Source organism: Orycteropus afer, unplaced genomic scaffold, assembly GCF_000298275.1.
Source record: "Orycteropus afer afer isolate SDZICR_OR568_19922 unplaced genomic scaffold, OryAfe1.0 scaffold00018, whole genome shotgun sequence".
NCBI lineage: Eukaryota > Metazoa > Chordata > Mammalia > Tubulidentata > Orycteropodidae > Orycteropus > Orycteropus afer.
Genome location: NW_006921605.1, coordinates 3,256,403 through 3,272,859, shown reverse-complemented (window position 1 = coordinate 3,272,859; position 16,457 = coordinate 3,256,403). Strand labels below are relative to the sequence as shown.

The window sequence follows — 16,457 nt, the reverse complement described above, 5'->3', positions numbered from 1 at the left end:
AATGTGAGAGCTGGACAATGAATAAGGAAGATTGAAGAAGAGTTGATGCTTTTGAGTTGTGGTGTTGGCAAAGAATACGGAAAGTATGTACCATGGACTGCCAGAACAAGCAAATCTGTCCTGGAAGAAAGTGCAGCTGGAATGCTCTTTGGAAGCGAGAATGGCCACACTTCGTCTCGCCTACTTGGTCATGTTGTCAGAAGGGACCCGTCCCTGGAGAAGGGTATCATGCTACGTCAAGCAAAGTTAGCGAAAAACGGGAAGGCCCTCAACGAGATGGATTGACACAGTGGCTGCAGCGATGGGCCCACGCATAGCAAGGACTGGGAGGATGCTGCAGGACCCAGCATCGTTTCGTTTTGTTGCACATGAGGTCTCTGTAAGTCAGAATCCGCTCGACACCCCTAACAACAACCTCTGAGAAACACCCTGACCTCCCCGTAAGCAGCCTCAGGTGATCTCTGAGTGGTCTGCTACTCACTTAACGGAGAAGACCCCCCAAGATTATGCAAGCGTAGCCATATAAACCTTCAAGTCCATTTTGAGAATACCCGTGAAACTGCTCGGGCAACCAAGTGTACGTAAATCCACAAAGGCACGGTCTCTGAAAGGAGGCACTTTGCAGAGACAATGTGTGCCCTTCTGAAGTTACAGTGGTGGAGGTGGTAGGTGTGCCAGGCCCAACAGTGGTGGAGGTGGTAGGTGTGCCCGGCCCAACAGTGGGGCTGGACACAGGGTCAGTGGCCCCGAAAGAGTGCTGATGTCTAAAGATCAAATCAAATTTGCTCATGCTGTTGCTGCTCATGTCTAAAGATGGCAGAGTGTGACGGGAAACGCAGGGTTTGGACGCAGTCTCTGGTCATTGAGCACAAGCAGCTGAACAAAGCCCCCAAGATGCCCGCTGCACTTACAGAGCTCAGGGTGGGATTAACCCATAAGTGACCCCCTGGGCCACGTGTTGTTGGTCCAGCTTTCACATGACAAAGAAGAGGAGGCTGCCAAGAACAAAGAGAAATCCCAGGAGAAACAAGAAACAAAAGCTTAGGGCTAAGGAGGAAATTCAGCAAAAATAAATGACAAATAAAGTCGAAGCAGAAAAGGGGGGAAAAAGAACCACCTGGAAGCCTGAACGAGGTCATGGATATCACCTGTCCTGCGTACACCAGGCATATACCTGGATCTGCTATATGGGAAGCACACAGGGACTGCTAGCCACTATCAACCATTACAAACTATTTTCACTGAAGCAGTACACAGGACCAAGGAAGACGGAAACAGATGGGCGAGAAGGGAAAACTCAAGGTGCTCCCTGTGAGCACCAGCCAGAAAGAAAGGCAAAGAATTAGGCCAACCCTGCTGTGAACCCCGGTGAAGCACACGTCCCATCTCCAAGCCGGAAGAGGCTGGGAACTGGCTTGTAACACTCTGCTTTCGTCCCATTGGCCAGAATGTGATCACATGGTTATACCTAGCTGCAAGGAACCTTGGGAAATGTAGTCTTCATTCTTGGTGGCCATTTTGCTATGGGAAAAGGGAAGAACAGTTATTAGGGGACAACGAGCCTTCTCTAGGGAGCTCTGGTGGCATAGTACCTAAGGCACTTGACTGCTAATCAGAAGGCTGGTGGTTCAAACCCACCAACCAGTCCTTGGAAGGAAGGTTGGGCAATCTACCTCTGTCGTGATACCACTGAGTCAGAAATGACTCCACAGCAGTGAGTTTGGTTTGGGTTTTTTTTGAGCCTTCTCTGAACCAGCATAAAATCCAGACTCCTCCATGACCTACGACCCCTGGTCTCACCCCCACCCCCTCCTAGCCTCAAGCCCCACCACTCTTCCTCCTCTAAACTCAACATGATGGCCCTCTCCGCTTCTGCTGGCTACCTCCATCTGTAGGTCTTGGTGTTGAGTGCCCTGTTATTCTCTCCCAAGCACCCTGCCTTGTCCCCGTGGCATGGCTCACCATGTGTGAGCACCAACACTGTGTCATTTACTGGAAGCCATAGTCCAAGAGGGAAGGAGTATCCCCACCGGCACAACCCACAGCTCCCTGGCCCCAGCCCTGCCTAATGCCTGGCACGGAGCAGGCGCTCCACGCAGTTGCATGCATCCATGCATGGCGGCTGGCTTCCTCCATGGTTCTCAGACCTCAGTGCACACAAGAACCCTCCAGGGTGGATTCCTCCCCCGAGGGTGACTCACGAGGTCTGGGCAAGGAATCCACAGCCATGGTCCAGGGTCATGGGAACACTGGCTACACCCCTGAGGCTTCAGGGGTGTCGCAAGAGTGGTCAGGCCAGAATCAGGTGACAATAGCGACTGCTTGCTGCAGCCCCAAAGTCATGAAGGCGGCGGGACCCCGTCCGTGCACCTGAAGTTCAGGGGCAGTGGAGCTGACGCCCACCCCCTTTGACCTTGCACACGGATGCCTCAGAGACCCCTCCGAGTAAGCTTGGCTTCTCTCCACGCCCCGCTCCCATCCCAGCAATGACACCACCATCCCCCCTGGAACTCAGGCAGAAAATCAAGTCCTGCTTGCTCCTCCCTCTCGACGCCCCCACCTGCAACCCACCAGCAAGGCCTCTCAGCCATGCATCCCACCAGTCACAGGCAGCAGCCCCGCCTGCAGCACCGTCACCTCTTGCCTGGACACTGGCTGTTACCTCCCCGTGGGCACTCAGTCTCCACCCTCCCCTCGTCTAGTAAGTCCTCCACCTGCACTGGAGTGGGGGTTTGAACATTCGATTAGCGGACACGTGAGAATAACGGGATGCTCACTGTGGCCCCCAGGGCCCCAAGACCAGGCACCGCTGCCCCTCAGACTGGTTCCTCTAAGCTCCCCTGGCTGGAGGCACCTGGAGTCATTCACCTCCCCGACACCCTCCTAGCAAAGCCTTGGAGACACCCCTTAGGGCCTCGCCCACACCTGCATTGCTATGGTTGGAGAGGGCACCCCCAAACCAGGGCTAGGGGGCCAACTGAGCAGAGGTGGAGGGGCGCAGGCATGGGCCAGAGGCGCGGGCTCACCTCTGTCAGCTGTAGGGACAACGTTCCACTCCCTCCTCACTGGGCGGGGGCACCCGTGATGGGAGAGGCGGGACAGCCCAGCCCGCAGGCCTCTGGTGGTGATAAAAGCGGGTCACGGGTTTGCACCCAGGCGTGTCGCGTGGGGCCCGGACCGGAGGCACCAAGCTGCCAGCTGCTCAGCCTCTCTCTCGGACCAGGCGTGCGCGGTCACATTCACCGATACCCAGGCGGCTTGCGAGCGACCCTGGGACTTTGCCCCCCTCCTCCTCCTCCTTGGGACATGCTGGCAGCCACTTGCAGTGGAACTGTCATGAGCCGCCCGACAGCTCTTCTGGCCTTGACTCTGGCCGCTCTGCTGGCTCCGGGGGCTGGGGTCCCCATCCGGGAACAGGCGGCCCAGCACAAGCTGCTCCTGGTGTCCTTCGACGGCTTCCGCTGGGACTATGACCAGGACGTGGACACCCCCAACTTGGACGCCATGGCACGCGACGGAGTGAAGGCACGCTACATGACCCCCGCCTTTGTCACCATGACCAGCCCCTGCCACTTCACCCTGGTCACCGGTGAGTGCCGACCTCAGGCGGGTGTAGAAGCAGGGGAAGGACCCCCGGTGCTCATGGGGCCTGGTGCACAAAGCCTTGTCCCTGGCACTATACAGGGACAAAAGAAGACATAGCCCTTACTCAAAGGAGGGGACACTGTCACTGGGGAACACGTGCCCAGGCAAGGAAATCATTAGAGCGCCTGCCCCTCAGTGCCAACTCACCGAGGGCAAGCTCAAAATGCCGGCTGGGTGCCTTCAGTGGGGGATCACGGACAGGAGGGCAATCTGAGAGGACTTCCTGGAGGAGGAGACAAGTGGCAGTGGGAAATGGAAGGATGGGAGATGAGTCTGCCACTCCTGCTTCTGCTGCTTGCCACCTCTCGCCTCTGTCTCGCCCCTGGAACCTGGGGGGTGCTCTGCCCAGCTTCCTCCTGTCCCCCTTCCTGTCCTCACCCCTCATCTGCCTCCCAGCTTCTGCCAGATCTACCCAGACTCCCTTGTCTTTTAAAGCTTCTTAGAGAGACAATGCGAGCAGTGCTAGGGGGTGAGCGGGCGTGTTGGTCCCCGGGCTCCAAGTCAGCTCGCACTCACAGGGACCCCGTGCACAACAGAAGCAAGCAGTGCCCGGCCCTGCACCAGCCCCAGGCCATTGCCAGGCTTGAGCCCATGGTCGCATCCACAAGGAGGTGGCCTTAAACAACAGAAGTGCAGTCTCACGGTTCTGGAGCCTGGGAGCCCTGGCCAAGGGTGTCAGCCGCATGGCTCGCTCTGAGGGAGGGTCTGCTCCTGCCTCTGCTGGCTGCAGGCCCTCCTTGGCTCGTGGCTGCAGCGTCACACGGAGTGTCACATGGGGCCCCTCCATTTCCCTGTCTCTGTGTCCTGGTGGCCACAGGCCCTCCTTGGCTCGTGGCTGCAGCGTCACACGGAGTGTCACAGGGGGCCCTTCCATTTCCCTGTCTCTTTGTGTCCTGGTGGTCACAGGCCCTCCTTGGCTCGTGGCTGCAGCGTCACACGGAGTGTCACAGGGGGCCCTTCCATTTCCCTGTCTCTGTGTCCTGGTGGCCACAGGCCCTCCTTGGCTCGTGGCTGCAGCGTCACACAGAGTGTCACATGGGGCCCCTCCATTTCCCTGTCTCTGTGTCCTGGTGGCCACAGGCCCTCCTTGGCTCGTGGCTGCAGCATCACACGGAGTGTCACAGGGGGCCCTTCCATTTCCCTGTCTCTTTGTGTCCTGGTGACCACAGGCCCTCCTTGGCTCGTGGCGGCAGCGTCTCTGCATCCTTCCTCGTCTCCCTGCCTGTGTCTTCCCCGCCTTATAGGGACATCAGTCATATAGGGTGAGGACCTGTCCTGCTCTGTATGACCTCATGTGAACCTAACCAACAACATCTTCAAAGAGCCCGTTTCCAAGCTGGGTCCCGACCATAGGTGCAGGGCTCGGGACTTCAACATGTTTTTGGGGGGACACAGTTCCACGCATAAGAGCGAGTGACGGGCAGGAGCCACCCTGTGCCATCCCTGCCTCCCAGCCTCTCCTGGGGCACCGCCTGCCACCCCCACACCCCCTCCTGTGCACGGAGGGCAACAGCCCCCTCCATCTTCACTTTCCGCGTCCAGGGCTGCGCCCTTCACCGTCCCTCGCTTGGTAACTTCTGTGCCTTTGGAACTTGGGACTATGTAGATTTCCTCTTCAGAACGTACATTTAAACACGTCACTCCATTCTCCTTCATGCCTGCGTAGGATTCCCTTCATGAAGGACCACAGTTCAGGTAGTGAAGCCAGCCAGGTGGCCCGCCGGCCAGGTGGCCCCTGTCGCTCTTAAAGTGGACAAGGCCAAACAGGGTTAGTTAGGTGCCTGTCCATGCACACGGCCCACTCGCTTAGGGGGAAATGCCCAGCAGCGCACGTGGGATGGCTGGGTCGGTTCCTGTTGAGTCTCTGGGTGGCCTTGAACCCCCAACCTTCCAGCTAGCGGCCGAGGACTTAACTGTTTGCACCAGCCAGAGACTCCTTGGACAGGGAGCGGCACCTTTTCGTCTGGGAGCCTCACCACCAAGCACAGAAAGGTTCCCGGGGGAGTCACGGCCCTGCCTTGGCTTTGCCTCCCACAGCCCCGTCCCAGCCCTCCCCCAGCCCTCCCACCAGCCCTCTGCCTCTCTCCCTCCCAGGCAAGTACATCGAGAACCACGGGGTGGTGCATAACATGTTCTATAACACGACCTCCAAGGTGAAGCTGCCCTACCACGCCACGCTGGGCATCGAGCGGTGGTGGGACAATGGCAGTGTACCCATCTGGGTCACTGCCCAGAGGCAGGTAACGTCACCCACGCCCACGCAGACGCCAGCTCGGCGCGGGGCGGGAGCCTAAGTGGACCCTGGGAGACCCCCATGGAACCCTCTGTGTTGGATGCTTCAGCACCGAGCGGTGCTGAGGCAGGTGGTGTGGGTATCCATGGGGACAGACTGCTGGGCTCATGATGGCCGCACGCTCAAGTCCAGGCCCCAGTCCTGCCCGGATCCACCACGAGGTCCTCCCTGGGGTGTGGGAGCAGGAGGGATGGCTCTGCACTCCCGGCCAGGGGGAGCCTGAGCCCAGGCACTACCTGTGTCCCAGCCGGGAGCATTTAGAGAGAAAATGGCTTAATGGCTCCCTCCTACTCCCCTCGGCCAAACGGCTGGATACTCTAAGAGACCGAAGAATAAAGTGGGAGAGTTGGGGCCGTGGGCTCAGGGTCCCCCCCTCACCGCTCCGCATGGCCAGGCCAGGGCGCAGGCTCCCCACCCACCCCACGCTCAGAGCCCAAATGCAGGCGGTCACGGGGAGCCAGGGATAAACTTCAGGGTCCCCCGCACCTGGGCATCAGCTGACCCACTCAGCCCGAGGCCCCTCACTCAGGAAAGGTCCCCACAAAGCCCCACCAGCTCCTCCGCAGACACACCAAGCTGAGAACTCGGGGCCCCGCTCCGCTCCCACGCAGGAGCTCAGTCTAAGAAGACACCTGGGCAGCATGGAAGCAGAGGGCCCCTGGGGGGCAGGGCAGATGGAGTCCTGAATAATGCAGGCATCCGCGTCTGGAAGGACAACGGATGAGGCGACTGAAGCCTGGGAGGGGAGGTGGGCGGCGAGGTGGCTGGACAGTCAGGCAGACTCAGGCCCGGCGGGGCCGGCGGCTCAAGTGTGGGCAACTCCAGTGGCCCGGTGTCCCGTTAACAAGAAAGATGCTGCTTGTTTGGGACGCTTTTTTTTTTCCAGTTTTTATAGTGATTTGGGTGAAAACTCATTATCTATACAGCAGTTCACACACGTTTTGTTTCATGACATGGACTGCCGTCCCCCACAATGGAACAGCTCTCTTCCCACTCCCTGGGGTTACGGTTCCCCCGTGTTCCTCTTTCCTGTGCATTCCTGCCCTCTGAGCTTTGTCTCTGTACATACTGCCCTTCTGATCTCCCTTGACCTGGTGTAATTGTTCACCTTGTAGACCTGTCTCGTTTGGCTGAAAGTTCACCCTCGGGAGTGAGTTCAATTCCAGGCTTGAAGGGTGACTTGGGGCCAGAGGCCCAGGGGTTTCACCAGTCTCTATAAGACAAGAAAGCCTGGTCTTTTTTTATGATTTTAAGTTTCGTTCCACGTTTTTCTTTCACTCCACCCAAGATCTCCAATTCTGATCCCTTTCTGAGTGGCTGGCAGTGGCAGCCGGGCACCATCTAGTTCTGGTCTCAGGGTCTCGGAGGCTGAGTCTCCCTTGGACTAATTGTTCCAAGTGCCTTTGATTTTTTTCAATCTTTGTTGCCCTGGAGAAGAGACCAACAGTTGCACTAAGATGGCTGCTTGCAAGCTTTTAAGACCCCAGCTGCTACTCACCAAAGTAGGGTGTGGAACAGTGTTTTTGTGCAGTAGGTGATGCCAACTGGCCTGACATTCTGGGGACAACTTTACACCTATCACCTCATGTGTCCTTGAGCCCACTGGGCCCCTGCTGTCCTGCAACATAGCTTTCACGTACAAAAAACCAAGAAACCAAACTCACTGCCGTCGAGTTGATTCCAACTCATACCGACCCCCCTTGGATTTCCAAGACGGTATCTCTATGGAAGTAGATTGCCCAACCTTCCTTCTGAGGAGTGGCTGGTGGGTTTGAACAGCCAACCTCTGGTTAGGAGCCAAGTGGCTTAGGCACTACACCACCAGAGCTCCCTTCACCCACGATAATGAGATAAAGATAGGAAAGGCATCTCAGAAAACTCAGAGCTGCATGGGGGGCGGAAGGAGTGGACCCTAGGGGGTGGGGAAATGGGGCATGGTGGCTGAGAGGTTGGTTGGGCCAGTGGGCAGAGGGAAAAGAGGGGTGTGTGGGTCCCAGGTCTCATGTCCCTAACGCCTGCTTGCTCCAACAGGGTCTGAAGACCGGCTCCTTCTTCTACCCTGGCGGGAATGTCACCTACCAGGGAGTGGCTGTGACACAGAGCCGCAAGGAGGGTGTCCTACATAACTATAAGGACGAGCAGGAGTGGAGGGCCAACATCGACACGGTGATCAGCTGGTTCACCCAGGACGGCCTGGACCTGGTCACGCTCTACTTCGGGGAGCCCGACTCCACCGGCCACAAGTTCGGGCCCAAGTCTGCAGAGAGGAAGGACATAGTGAGGCAGGTGGACCGGACCGTGGGCTACCTACGCGAGCGCATCCGGCAGAGCGGCCTGGCTGACAGCCTCAACCTCATCATCACGTCCGACCACGGCATGACCACCGTCAACAAGACGGCCAGCGACCTGGTGGAATTCCACAAGTTCCCCAACTTCACCTTCAAGGACATCGAGTTTGAGCTGCTTGACTACGGGCCCAACGGGATGCTGCTGCCCAAAGAGGGGCTGCTGGACAAGGTGTACGAGGTCCTCAAGGAGGTGCACCCCAAGCTCCATGTCTACCGCAAGGAGTCGTTCCCCAAGTCCTTCCATTACGCCAACCACCCCCGGATCACGCCTCTGCTCATGTATAGCGACTCCGGCTACGTCATCCACGGGGTGAGTGGCCACGGGGTGCACGGCCCCCAGGGGCCCCCAGGTCTCTTCCTACTGACGTACAGAAAGCAGCCCCTACTTTAGCATGAAGGAGCCCTAGGGGTTCAGCTGCTAGCCAAAAGGTCGGCGGTTCAAACCCAGCCAGTGGCTCCGTAGGAGAAAAGACCTGGCAGTCCGCTCCCATAAAGATGACAGCCTAGGAACCCTGTGAGGCGGTTCCACTCTGTCATGTGGGTCGCTAGGGGTCAAAAGGGACTTGACAGCACGCAGCGACATTTTCAGCAGGAGCCCTGGGTGGCACGTACGGCTGATGTGCACAGCTGCTTCCTGACAGGTGGCAGGCCGGGGTCCACCCAAGGGTACCCCAGTAGGAAGGCCCAGCCATCTACTTCTGAAAAGTCAGCCACTGAAACCCTCTGAGGCACAGTTCTACTCTGATCCACATGGGGGCGCCAGGACTCAGAGCCAAGTCAACAGCATCAGGAATTCCCAGGGAGTCCCAGTCTGAAGGGAAGGTCAGCGACCAGAGGACACACTCATCACTCTCCGCAGCACAGGGTGTGTTTAGGGCGAGTGTGAGCCACGGAAGAGCAAGGCGCAAGCAGAGAGCCAAGGGGGTGCTGAGTGGGGAGGGGAGGGAGGTGCAGGCTGGCCAAACCCCTTGGCCGGGTTGCCAAGGAGGGGTGCACAGCCTCAGGCTGACCCTTGGCCCCATCTCTATTCACGGGTCCCTATTCACCTCATGGGGTCTCCACACCTGCTCTCTCTGGGGGACAGACTTCTGGGGCTCAGAACTCAGCAAACCCTTCCCTCCTTTCATTCCTCCTCGTCCTCCGTCCACCCCGGGCACCAGCCCCTGGGGCTGTGGGGGAATGGGTGGGGCGGCCGGGAAGGCTGAGGGCCCGTTGCCAGAAGCCCAGACCCCCTCCTCCTGCAGCGAGTGAACGTCCAGTTCAACAATGGGGAGCACGGCTTCGACAATGGGGACCTGGACATGAAGACCATCTTCCGGGCTGTGGGCCCCAGCTTCAGGGCCGGCCTGGAGGTGGCGCCCTTCGAGAGCGTCCACGTGTATGAGCTCATGTGCAGGCTGCTGGGCATCGTGCCCGAGCCCAACGACGGGGACCCAGGCACCCTCCTGCCCCTGCTGCGCCCAGACCAGGGTGGCATGCCGGCCTCCTCAGCACCCACGCCGCCCCCTCCCACAGCTCCCACCTGCTGCTCCCCACCTGGGCCCACTCAGCCGCCCTCTGGCTACACAGGTGTGTCCCTGCGTGTTTACCAAGTGTCCTGCTGTGGGGCTCACAGGCTCACAGGACTGACCTTGACCAGGAGGGAGGCCCGGGGTCAGAGGGGTGGCTGGGTGGGCCCAAGCTGTGTGGTTCCGTGAGGGGTCCCTTCCTGGAGAGTGCTGTCAGCCTCCTCACTCACATGCACAGCCCCTCACCGCATTCCGAAGAAGCAAAGGTCCCGCAAAAGCTCCAAAATGGCCGACATCAGTGGACCCCAGCTGGGGCCAGACAGCCCTTACTGGGCAGGGCTGGGAGCGTGCAGCAGAGCCGGGCCAGGTGGACAGAGGGAGGGTGAGAGCCCGGGGGGAGTGCAGGGGTGCCAGGGTGAGCAGTGTGGGTGCATGCCACCCATACCCCACTCACTCCACCCTCCACCCCCCCAGGAGCTGCTCTCCAGCTGAGCGGCCGGAGCCCCTTGGTGACAGTGCTGGCGGTGGCCACAATTCTTCTGGTCAAGATCACATAATGCCCACTGGGGGAGCACAAGGTCAGAGGCTGCGGGTGGGGAAGGGCAAGAGTGGCACAGCCCCCCCCCGGCCTGATGCCCCTCGGGAAGCTGGGCAGAGCTGCCGGCTGCAGACTGACCAGCCTGCTGCCACCAAGAGCAGAGGGGACCTCTCGGCCAGGCCTTCCAGCCTCTCTGCTTTAGGCTTAGAGTGAAGAATAAAAGCCAGTTGCCATCCCGCCGCCCCAGCTGCTTGCGGGGACCCCACACACATCAGGGTAGAGCCGTGCCCCACAGGATTCTCAATGGCTGATGTTTTACAAATTGACTGCTGGGCCTGTCTTTGGAGGAGCCTGTGTTTGGACCTAAACCTGCAACCTTTTGCTTAGCAGTTGAGCACACTATCTATACGCACTGCCTGGGGTCTCCAGGCTTGGAGCAGACATTTCCAAAGCAAACTGCCCAGACAGCCCCCCGCAATCCCACCCCCTCAGAAACCAGAGGTCTCCGACCTCTCCCTGGAGTGGCCCAGCTGCCCTCCTTCCTGCCCAGGTCTCCATCTGCCCCAGAGACAGTGGGAAACTCAGAAACAGTCTCGTGGGTCATGTTTGGGAGGAGGGCTGCAGAGGTGGGTTCCTGGACACGCCTGGGATGCAGCCCCCAGGGGACTGTCCCGCTGGCTGGGGAACAGCACCCCCGTTCCTCCGCCTGTGCGGTCACACCCTGGTGGTCATTCATCTCCTCTAAAGACATGTCACGGGAACTGTCGTGGTGGCTGTCCTCAAAGTGGGGGCCTTGGGGACACGCAGCAAACAGGTGAGGCCGCCCCCTGAGCACCTCCTCATTTAGAGGCTGTGCAGCAATGGCGCCCTAACAAACAAGACAGAGGGGAGTGTGGTCATCCAGAGAAGATGAGGCGACAGGGACAGGGCAGGGCGGGCTTTTGGGGTGGCCTGGTCTGGGATGGCCTACCTAACAAGGGGCATTTGGCAAGGGGCCTGGGTGATGAGGTGTGGCCATGCCCAGCTCTGCGGGCAGAGTCCAGCTGGAGGAAGCATGTGGGGCACAGGCCCTGTGATCAGGGCAAGACAGAAGGCCGGCGAGTCTCGGGGTTCACAGGCAGAGTGGGGGTGAGATGAGGTGCCTAGCCTCCTGCGGCACTGTAACAGAAACGCCACAAGGGGTGGCTTAACAGACAGAACTGTGGTCTGTCACAGGTTAGGAGGCTGCAAGTTCAAATTCAGGGCACTGGCTTCAGGGAAAGGCTCTCTCTCGGTGTGTCTGTCTCTGTCTGTCTGTCTCTCTCTCCCTCCATCTGTTTCTGTGTCTCTCTCTGTCTGTGTTGCTCTGTGTCTGTCTGTCTGTATGTCTCTCTCTGCCTCCGTCTCTCTCTGTCTCTCTGTGGCTGTCTCCCTGGGTCTCTCTCTCTGTCTCTCTCTCCCTCCGTCTGTCTCTCTCTCCCTCCGTCTGTCTCCCTCTCCCTCCATCTGTCTCTGTGTGTCTCTCTGTGGCTGTCTCCCTGGGTCTCTCTCTCCCTCCGTCTGTCTCTCTCTGTCGGCTCTTGAGGAAGGTCCTTGCCTCCTTTCAGCTTCTCTTCCTGGATTGCTTGGCGATCTCCATCTGACGTGTCTCACTTCACCCAAACCTCACCTCCCGCTCTGTGCCCGATCGCTCCTCTACAGGCCCACAGGGACTGGCTTCATGCCCACCCCCGACTGATGCAGCCTCGCGAACAAGGAAAGCCCATGCCCAGATGGCTTCACATCCCGAGTGCAGGGTTCGGATGTGCAACATATTCTGGGGGGGACACAGTTCAGTCCGTTCTGGGGGCGGAGTCTGGCGGTTGTGCTAAGTGCCACGGGAGCCGGGCAGCCTTTGCACAGTCCGTGACGGGGTCTGATGCAGCTAGTTAACAGGTCCTCCACCCGCCAGGCAGGAACTAGGACAGGAAGCAGAGGCCAGGGCAGGGGCCATGAAGGCGTCCAGGCAGGACGTGGGGAGGTGGGGAGAAGTGGGCAGACTCCAGGTACCTTTAAGAGGCCCTATTGTCAAGGAGATGGGGCAATCTACTTCCATAGTGATACTGCCTAGGAAACCCAAGGAGGGGTCGCTATGAGTCGGGGCCGACTCAATGGCAAATAACAACAACAACAACATTGTCAAGGTGTGCTGACAGACACTGCATGAAACAAAACCTATGGAGTCAATGTGCCCCTAGAGGACAGAGTGGAACTGCCCACAGGGTCTCCAAGGCTGTCAGTCTTCATGGAAGCAAAGCCCAAACCCACTGCTGTGGAGTCCATTCCGACTCACAGTACAGGCCTGCCCCCAGCGGACAGAGTGGAACTTCATAGGACTTCATAGGATCCAACTCCACGGCACTGAGTTTGGTTTTTTGTTTGTTGGTTTAATCTTTACTGAAGGAGCTCTGGTAGCATAGTGCCTAAGGCATTTGACTGCTAGCCAGAAGGCTGGTGGTTCAAACCCACCAGCCAGTCCTCAGAAGGAAGACTGGGCAATCTACTTCCATAGAGATACACCTCGTAAACCCAAGGAGAGGTCGCTGTGAGTTGGATTTGACTCGACAGTCCAAACCAAACTCGCTGCTGTCTAGTCAATTCCAACTCCTAACACCCCTGGAAGACAGAGGGGAACTGCCCCAGAGGGTATCCACAGCTGTCAATCTTTACGGGAAGGAGCTGTGGTGGTGCAGTGGTTAAAGCATTTGGCTACTAACCCAAAGTCCGGTGGTTTGAACCCACCAGCCCCTCCACAGGAGAAGGATGGGGCAGTCAGCTTCCACACAGATTTACAGCCCTGGAAGCCCAGTAGGGGTGGCTCTGAGTCAGAATCGACTCAATGGCGGCAAGATTTTGTTTTTTGGTTTCGGAATCTTCGTGGGGGTGTGGCTCATCATCCGGACACGTGGAGCTGGCCCCATGGTCTGGGCTGGTGATTTAAATTTGAGGCATGTTTAAATCTGAGGATGGTATTTCGAGCCGTGGGACAAGGTGCAGGCCCTCCCTGGCAGAAGAGGGTAAACTGGGAAAAGGCCCTGGCCTGGGTCGTAGTCACCACACCAGAGAAGGAGGCTGGTGACCAGGTGGGCAGAAGACCAGGGCATGCGGAGGGCAGCCAGCGTCCAGAGGAGGGCCGGGGAGATGGGTGTGGTGCAGAGGGAGGCACTCATCCCCCCACGGCAGAGCTGGAGGGAACTGCAGGGATGGATGCAACCAGCTGTGTCCCCTACAGACAAGGACCCCAGAGCCCAGAGAGGTTCGCCAACAGCCCCTGGGCACAGGAAGGGCAGAGCTGTGTCTAAACGTTGGCAAGTTTCAGTCTCGTGTACTTTCAACCAGGACTCCAGCTCAGTGCTTCCGGGATTAAGGTGGGCATGAGTCTCCGGCACAAGGCAGGGATGAACACAGTGTCTGAGGCCCTGTCACCCACAGAACACATCCACGATCACTGGTCTCCAGCAAAGCTGGGAGCTGGGCTCGGCAGAGGCCACTAGGCAAAGAAACGGCCTCACATTCTCAGAGGGCTCCCTGAAACCCCTGGCAGGACTGGGCTCTCCCCGGAGCTGTGCTAGTGAGACAGTGGTACACGTGGTCCCAGCTCCCAGACGCCTTCCCACTCCCATGGTGTCAACACACTCCCCATAGCCAAGTTCAAATCCCGGAGTGATGCAAAACAGCCCCGGTGGCACAGCGATTAAAGTGCTCAGCCGCCAACTGAAACATTGGCAGTTCCAACCCACCAGCTGCTCCACGGGAGGAAGACTTGGCAATCGGCTTCGTTAGAGATGACAGCCTTAGAAACCCAATGGGGTGGCTCCACTCTGTCCTATAGGGTCACTAAGAGTTAGGACAGGCTCCAGGGCAGTGGGCGTGGGCTTCGGGTGGTGTGTTTAGCGCACTCCACTGGTGGAGACTAAGTACGTCCTTCCAAAATATCAGCCACTGAAAGCCCTCCGGAGTGTGACACACAGGGTCACATGAGCGGAAGCTGTCTCTGCGGCAACCGGGTGGTGGTCAGAAACGCCCGACTTACCCAGAACTCCTGGTTGCCCTTTCATGGTACATAAATTTGGCCTCACCTGGACATGAGTGACCCAAGCCCTGCTCACAGCACATTCTCGATCCCCATCACCACTTGCTGCAGACGCAGCTTTTAGATCCCTGGGCCCACTGACCTACAAATTCCACTTACAGACGCAGTTAGGAACGACCTTGCTCATAACCGGGGACTGCCTGAATACGATGCCACTGGACCCCGAGCTGGGACGTGGTCTGCAGGGCCAGCTTTCCTGAGCGGCGCCTGCCAGCCGGCACACCAGCAGCCCCAGAGCTGTGACCCTAGCTCCCAGTGTAGACCGGGGCCAGTTTCTTGTCTCCAAAGGTCTTGCAGAAGTACCCCGCACAGCCTTCACTGCGACTAGCAGCGTCCTCCTCACAGGCGGGGAGGCACACTCGACTCTCTCTGATTCCCAAGCCAACCCCCTCCCCACGAGCCTCTGCAAAGGGTCTAATACCTCCTGCCACGTGTCTCTACCCACCCGCCCCTTCCCCAGCCTGTGCCCTCCCAGTCCCGCTAAGGGTCAGGAATTCCACCAGGAGCCCTCCACACCCTTGCCCTACCATCTGCCTAGCCTGTCTCCCCAGATCGCTCCACACCCCTACTTCACTGCCTCCCCCAGACCCGCCTTCTCCTGCCCTGTCCGTTCCTCTGTCCCCTCCAGCCCAACACGTGGTGTTTGTTCTCCTAGGCCCGCCTCTTCCAGGAAGCCTCCGGGAAGCTCTGCCCAGTGCCCTGGGATTCCGGGGCGCACATGCGCCTGCCTCGCCAGTTCACGGCCCCTTACGCCTATGTTCCACTCGCACCCACCTATACCTCGGCTCCCTCACCTCCTTGCAGCTCTGTCCACCCCACCCCACCTTCCGGCCCCACACAAAACAGACAGGTAAACTGGCTCTAAGTAAACGTAATTACTGCTTTACGCCAATGTTTGGGCACTGCGGTGCTGCCAGTAAACCCTCGTGCTCCAGGTGACGTCTCGGGGCTGCAGCCCACCCACGCGGCCCCAGGGCCCAGTCCGCGCAAACCCTCCCTCCCTCGCTCGCAGGTGAAACCCTGCTGCCCAAAGCGGCTCTCAGGCTCCGCGCAGCCCTGCCCTCTGCGGCCACGCGGGGGCGCGCGCGAGCCCTCCGCGGCGGCGCGGGAAACTGCAGCGGGCGCGGGGTCTGTCCAGGCCCGGGAAGGTGCCCAGGTGCCCCCGAGAGGCCGGCCGCCCTCCCACCGCCAGATCCCGGCGGGGGGAGGTTACGGGGGAGGACAGGGGCGACCCCAGGTGCCGGTTCCCGTCGGCGCAGGCTGGCTGCGGCTCGTCTGGGCCAGGGGGAGGAGCACCGCCTGGCAGAAAGAGCAGACGTCAGTTAGAGGCCCAGTGCCGCGCAGTGGATGCTGAGCCACGGAGCCCCCGTGTGCGTCCCAGCAGAACTGCGCCCCACGGGTGGGGGTGGCCCTGGCTCAAGCACAGGGCCAGGCCTTCCTCTCAAGGCGCCTGCGTTGGCCTTTGGGGTAGCATCAAGACTGGCAGCGGTCTGTACCATCCCAGGCTCTGAATAAAGGGCGGTGTGTGCCGCCTCGGTTCTGACTCACAGCTAACACCATGTGACATAGGGGAACTGCCCCACAGGGTCTCCGAGGCTGTGGTCATCTTTACAGAAGCAGACTGCCTCATCTTCCTCCTGTGCAGGCTGGTGGGTTCAGACCGCCAACCGAGTGCTTTAACCACTGCACCACCAGCGCTCCTTGAATAAGGGCTAAAAACCAAACACCAAGCTCACTGCCGTCCAGTGGGTTCCTACTCACAGCAACCCGCGCCGGGTTTCTGAGGTGGTAAATCTTTACGCAAGTAGATTGCCCCATCTTCCTTCTGCAGAGTGGCTGGTGGGTTTGAATCTCCAACCTTCTGCTTAGCGGTCAGACGCCTTAGGCACTGTGCCACCAGAGCCCCGTGAACAAGGGATAAGCAAACCAAAACCAAACCCACTGCCATCGACTCAATTCCGACTCATAGCGACCCCCACTGGGTTTCCGAGGCGGTAAATGTTTAAGAAAATAG

General features: G+C 59.0%; 1 protein-coding gene across 1 annotated transcript; it reads left to right on the top strand.

The window, feature by feature from the left end:
* Nucleotides 1-3,084: 3,084 nt before the first annotated feature.
* ENPP7 (ectonucleotide pyrophosphatase/phosphodiesterase 7) lies at nucleotides 3,085-10,351 on the top strand. Its single transcript, XM_007959831.2, has 5 exons — nucleotides 3,085-3,589; nucleotides 5,740-5,885; nucleotides 7,970-8,596; nucleotides 9,531-9,855; nucleotides 10,269-10,351. The coding sequence occupies exons 1-5, from the start codon at nucleotides 3,085-3,087 to the stop codon at nucleotides 10,349-10,351; spliced, it is 1,686 nt and encodes a 561-aa protein (XP_007958022.2).
* Nucleotides 10,352-16,457: the final 6,106 nt, after the last annotated feature.

Excerpts from the sequence above, each read along its gene's own strand:
- ENPP7 (XM_007959831.2), top strand. The coding sequence starts at position 3,085 with ATGGGAGAGGCGGGACAGCCCAGCCCGCAGGCCTCTGGTGGTGATAAA. Across the intron at positions 3,590-5,739 it reads CCACTTCACCCTGGTCACCG|GCAAGTACATCGAGAACCAC; the intron begins GTGAGTGCCGAC and ends TCTCCCTCCCAG. Across the intron at positions 5,886-7,969 it reads GGGTCACTGCCCAGAGGCAG|GGTCTGAAGACCGGCTCCTT; the intron begins GTAACGTCACCC and ends TTGCTCCAACAG.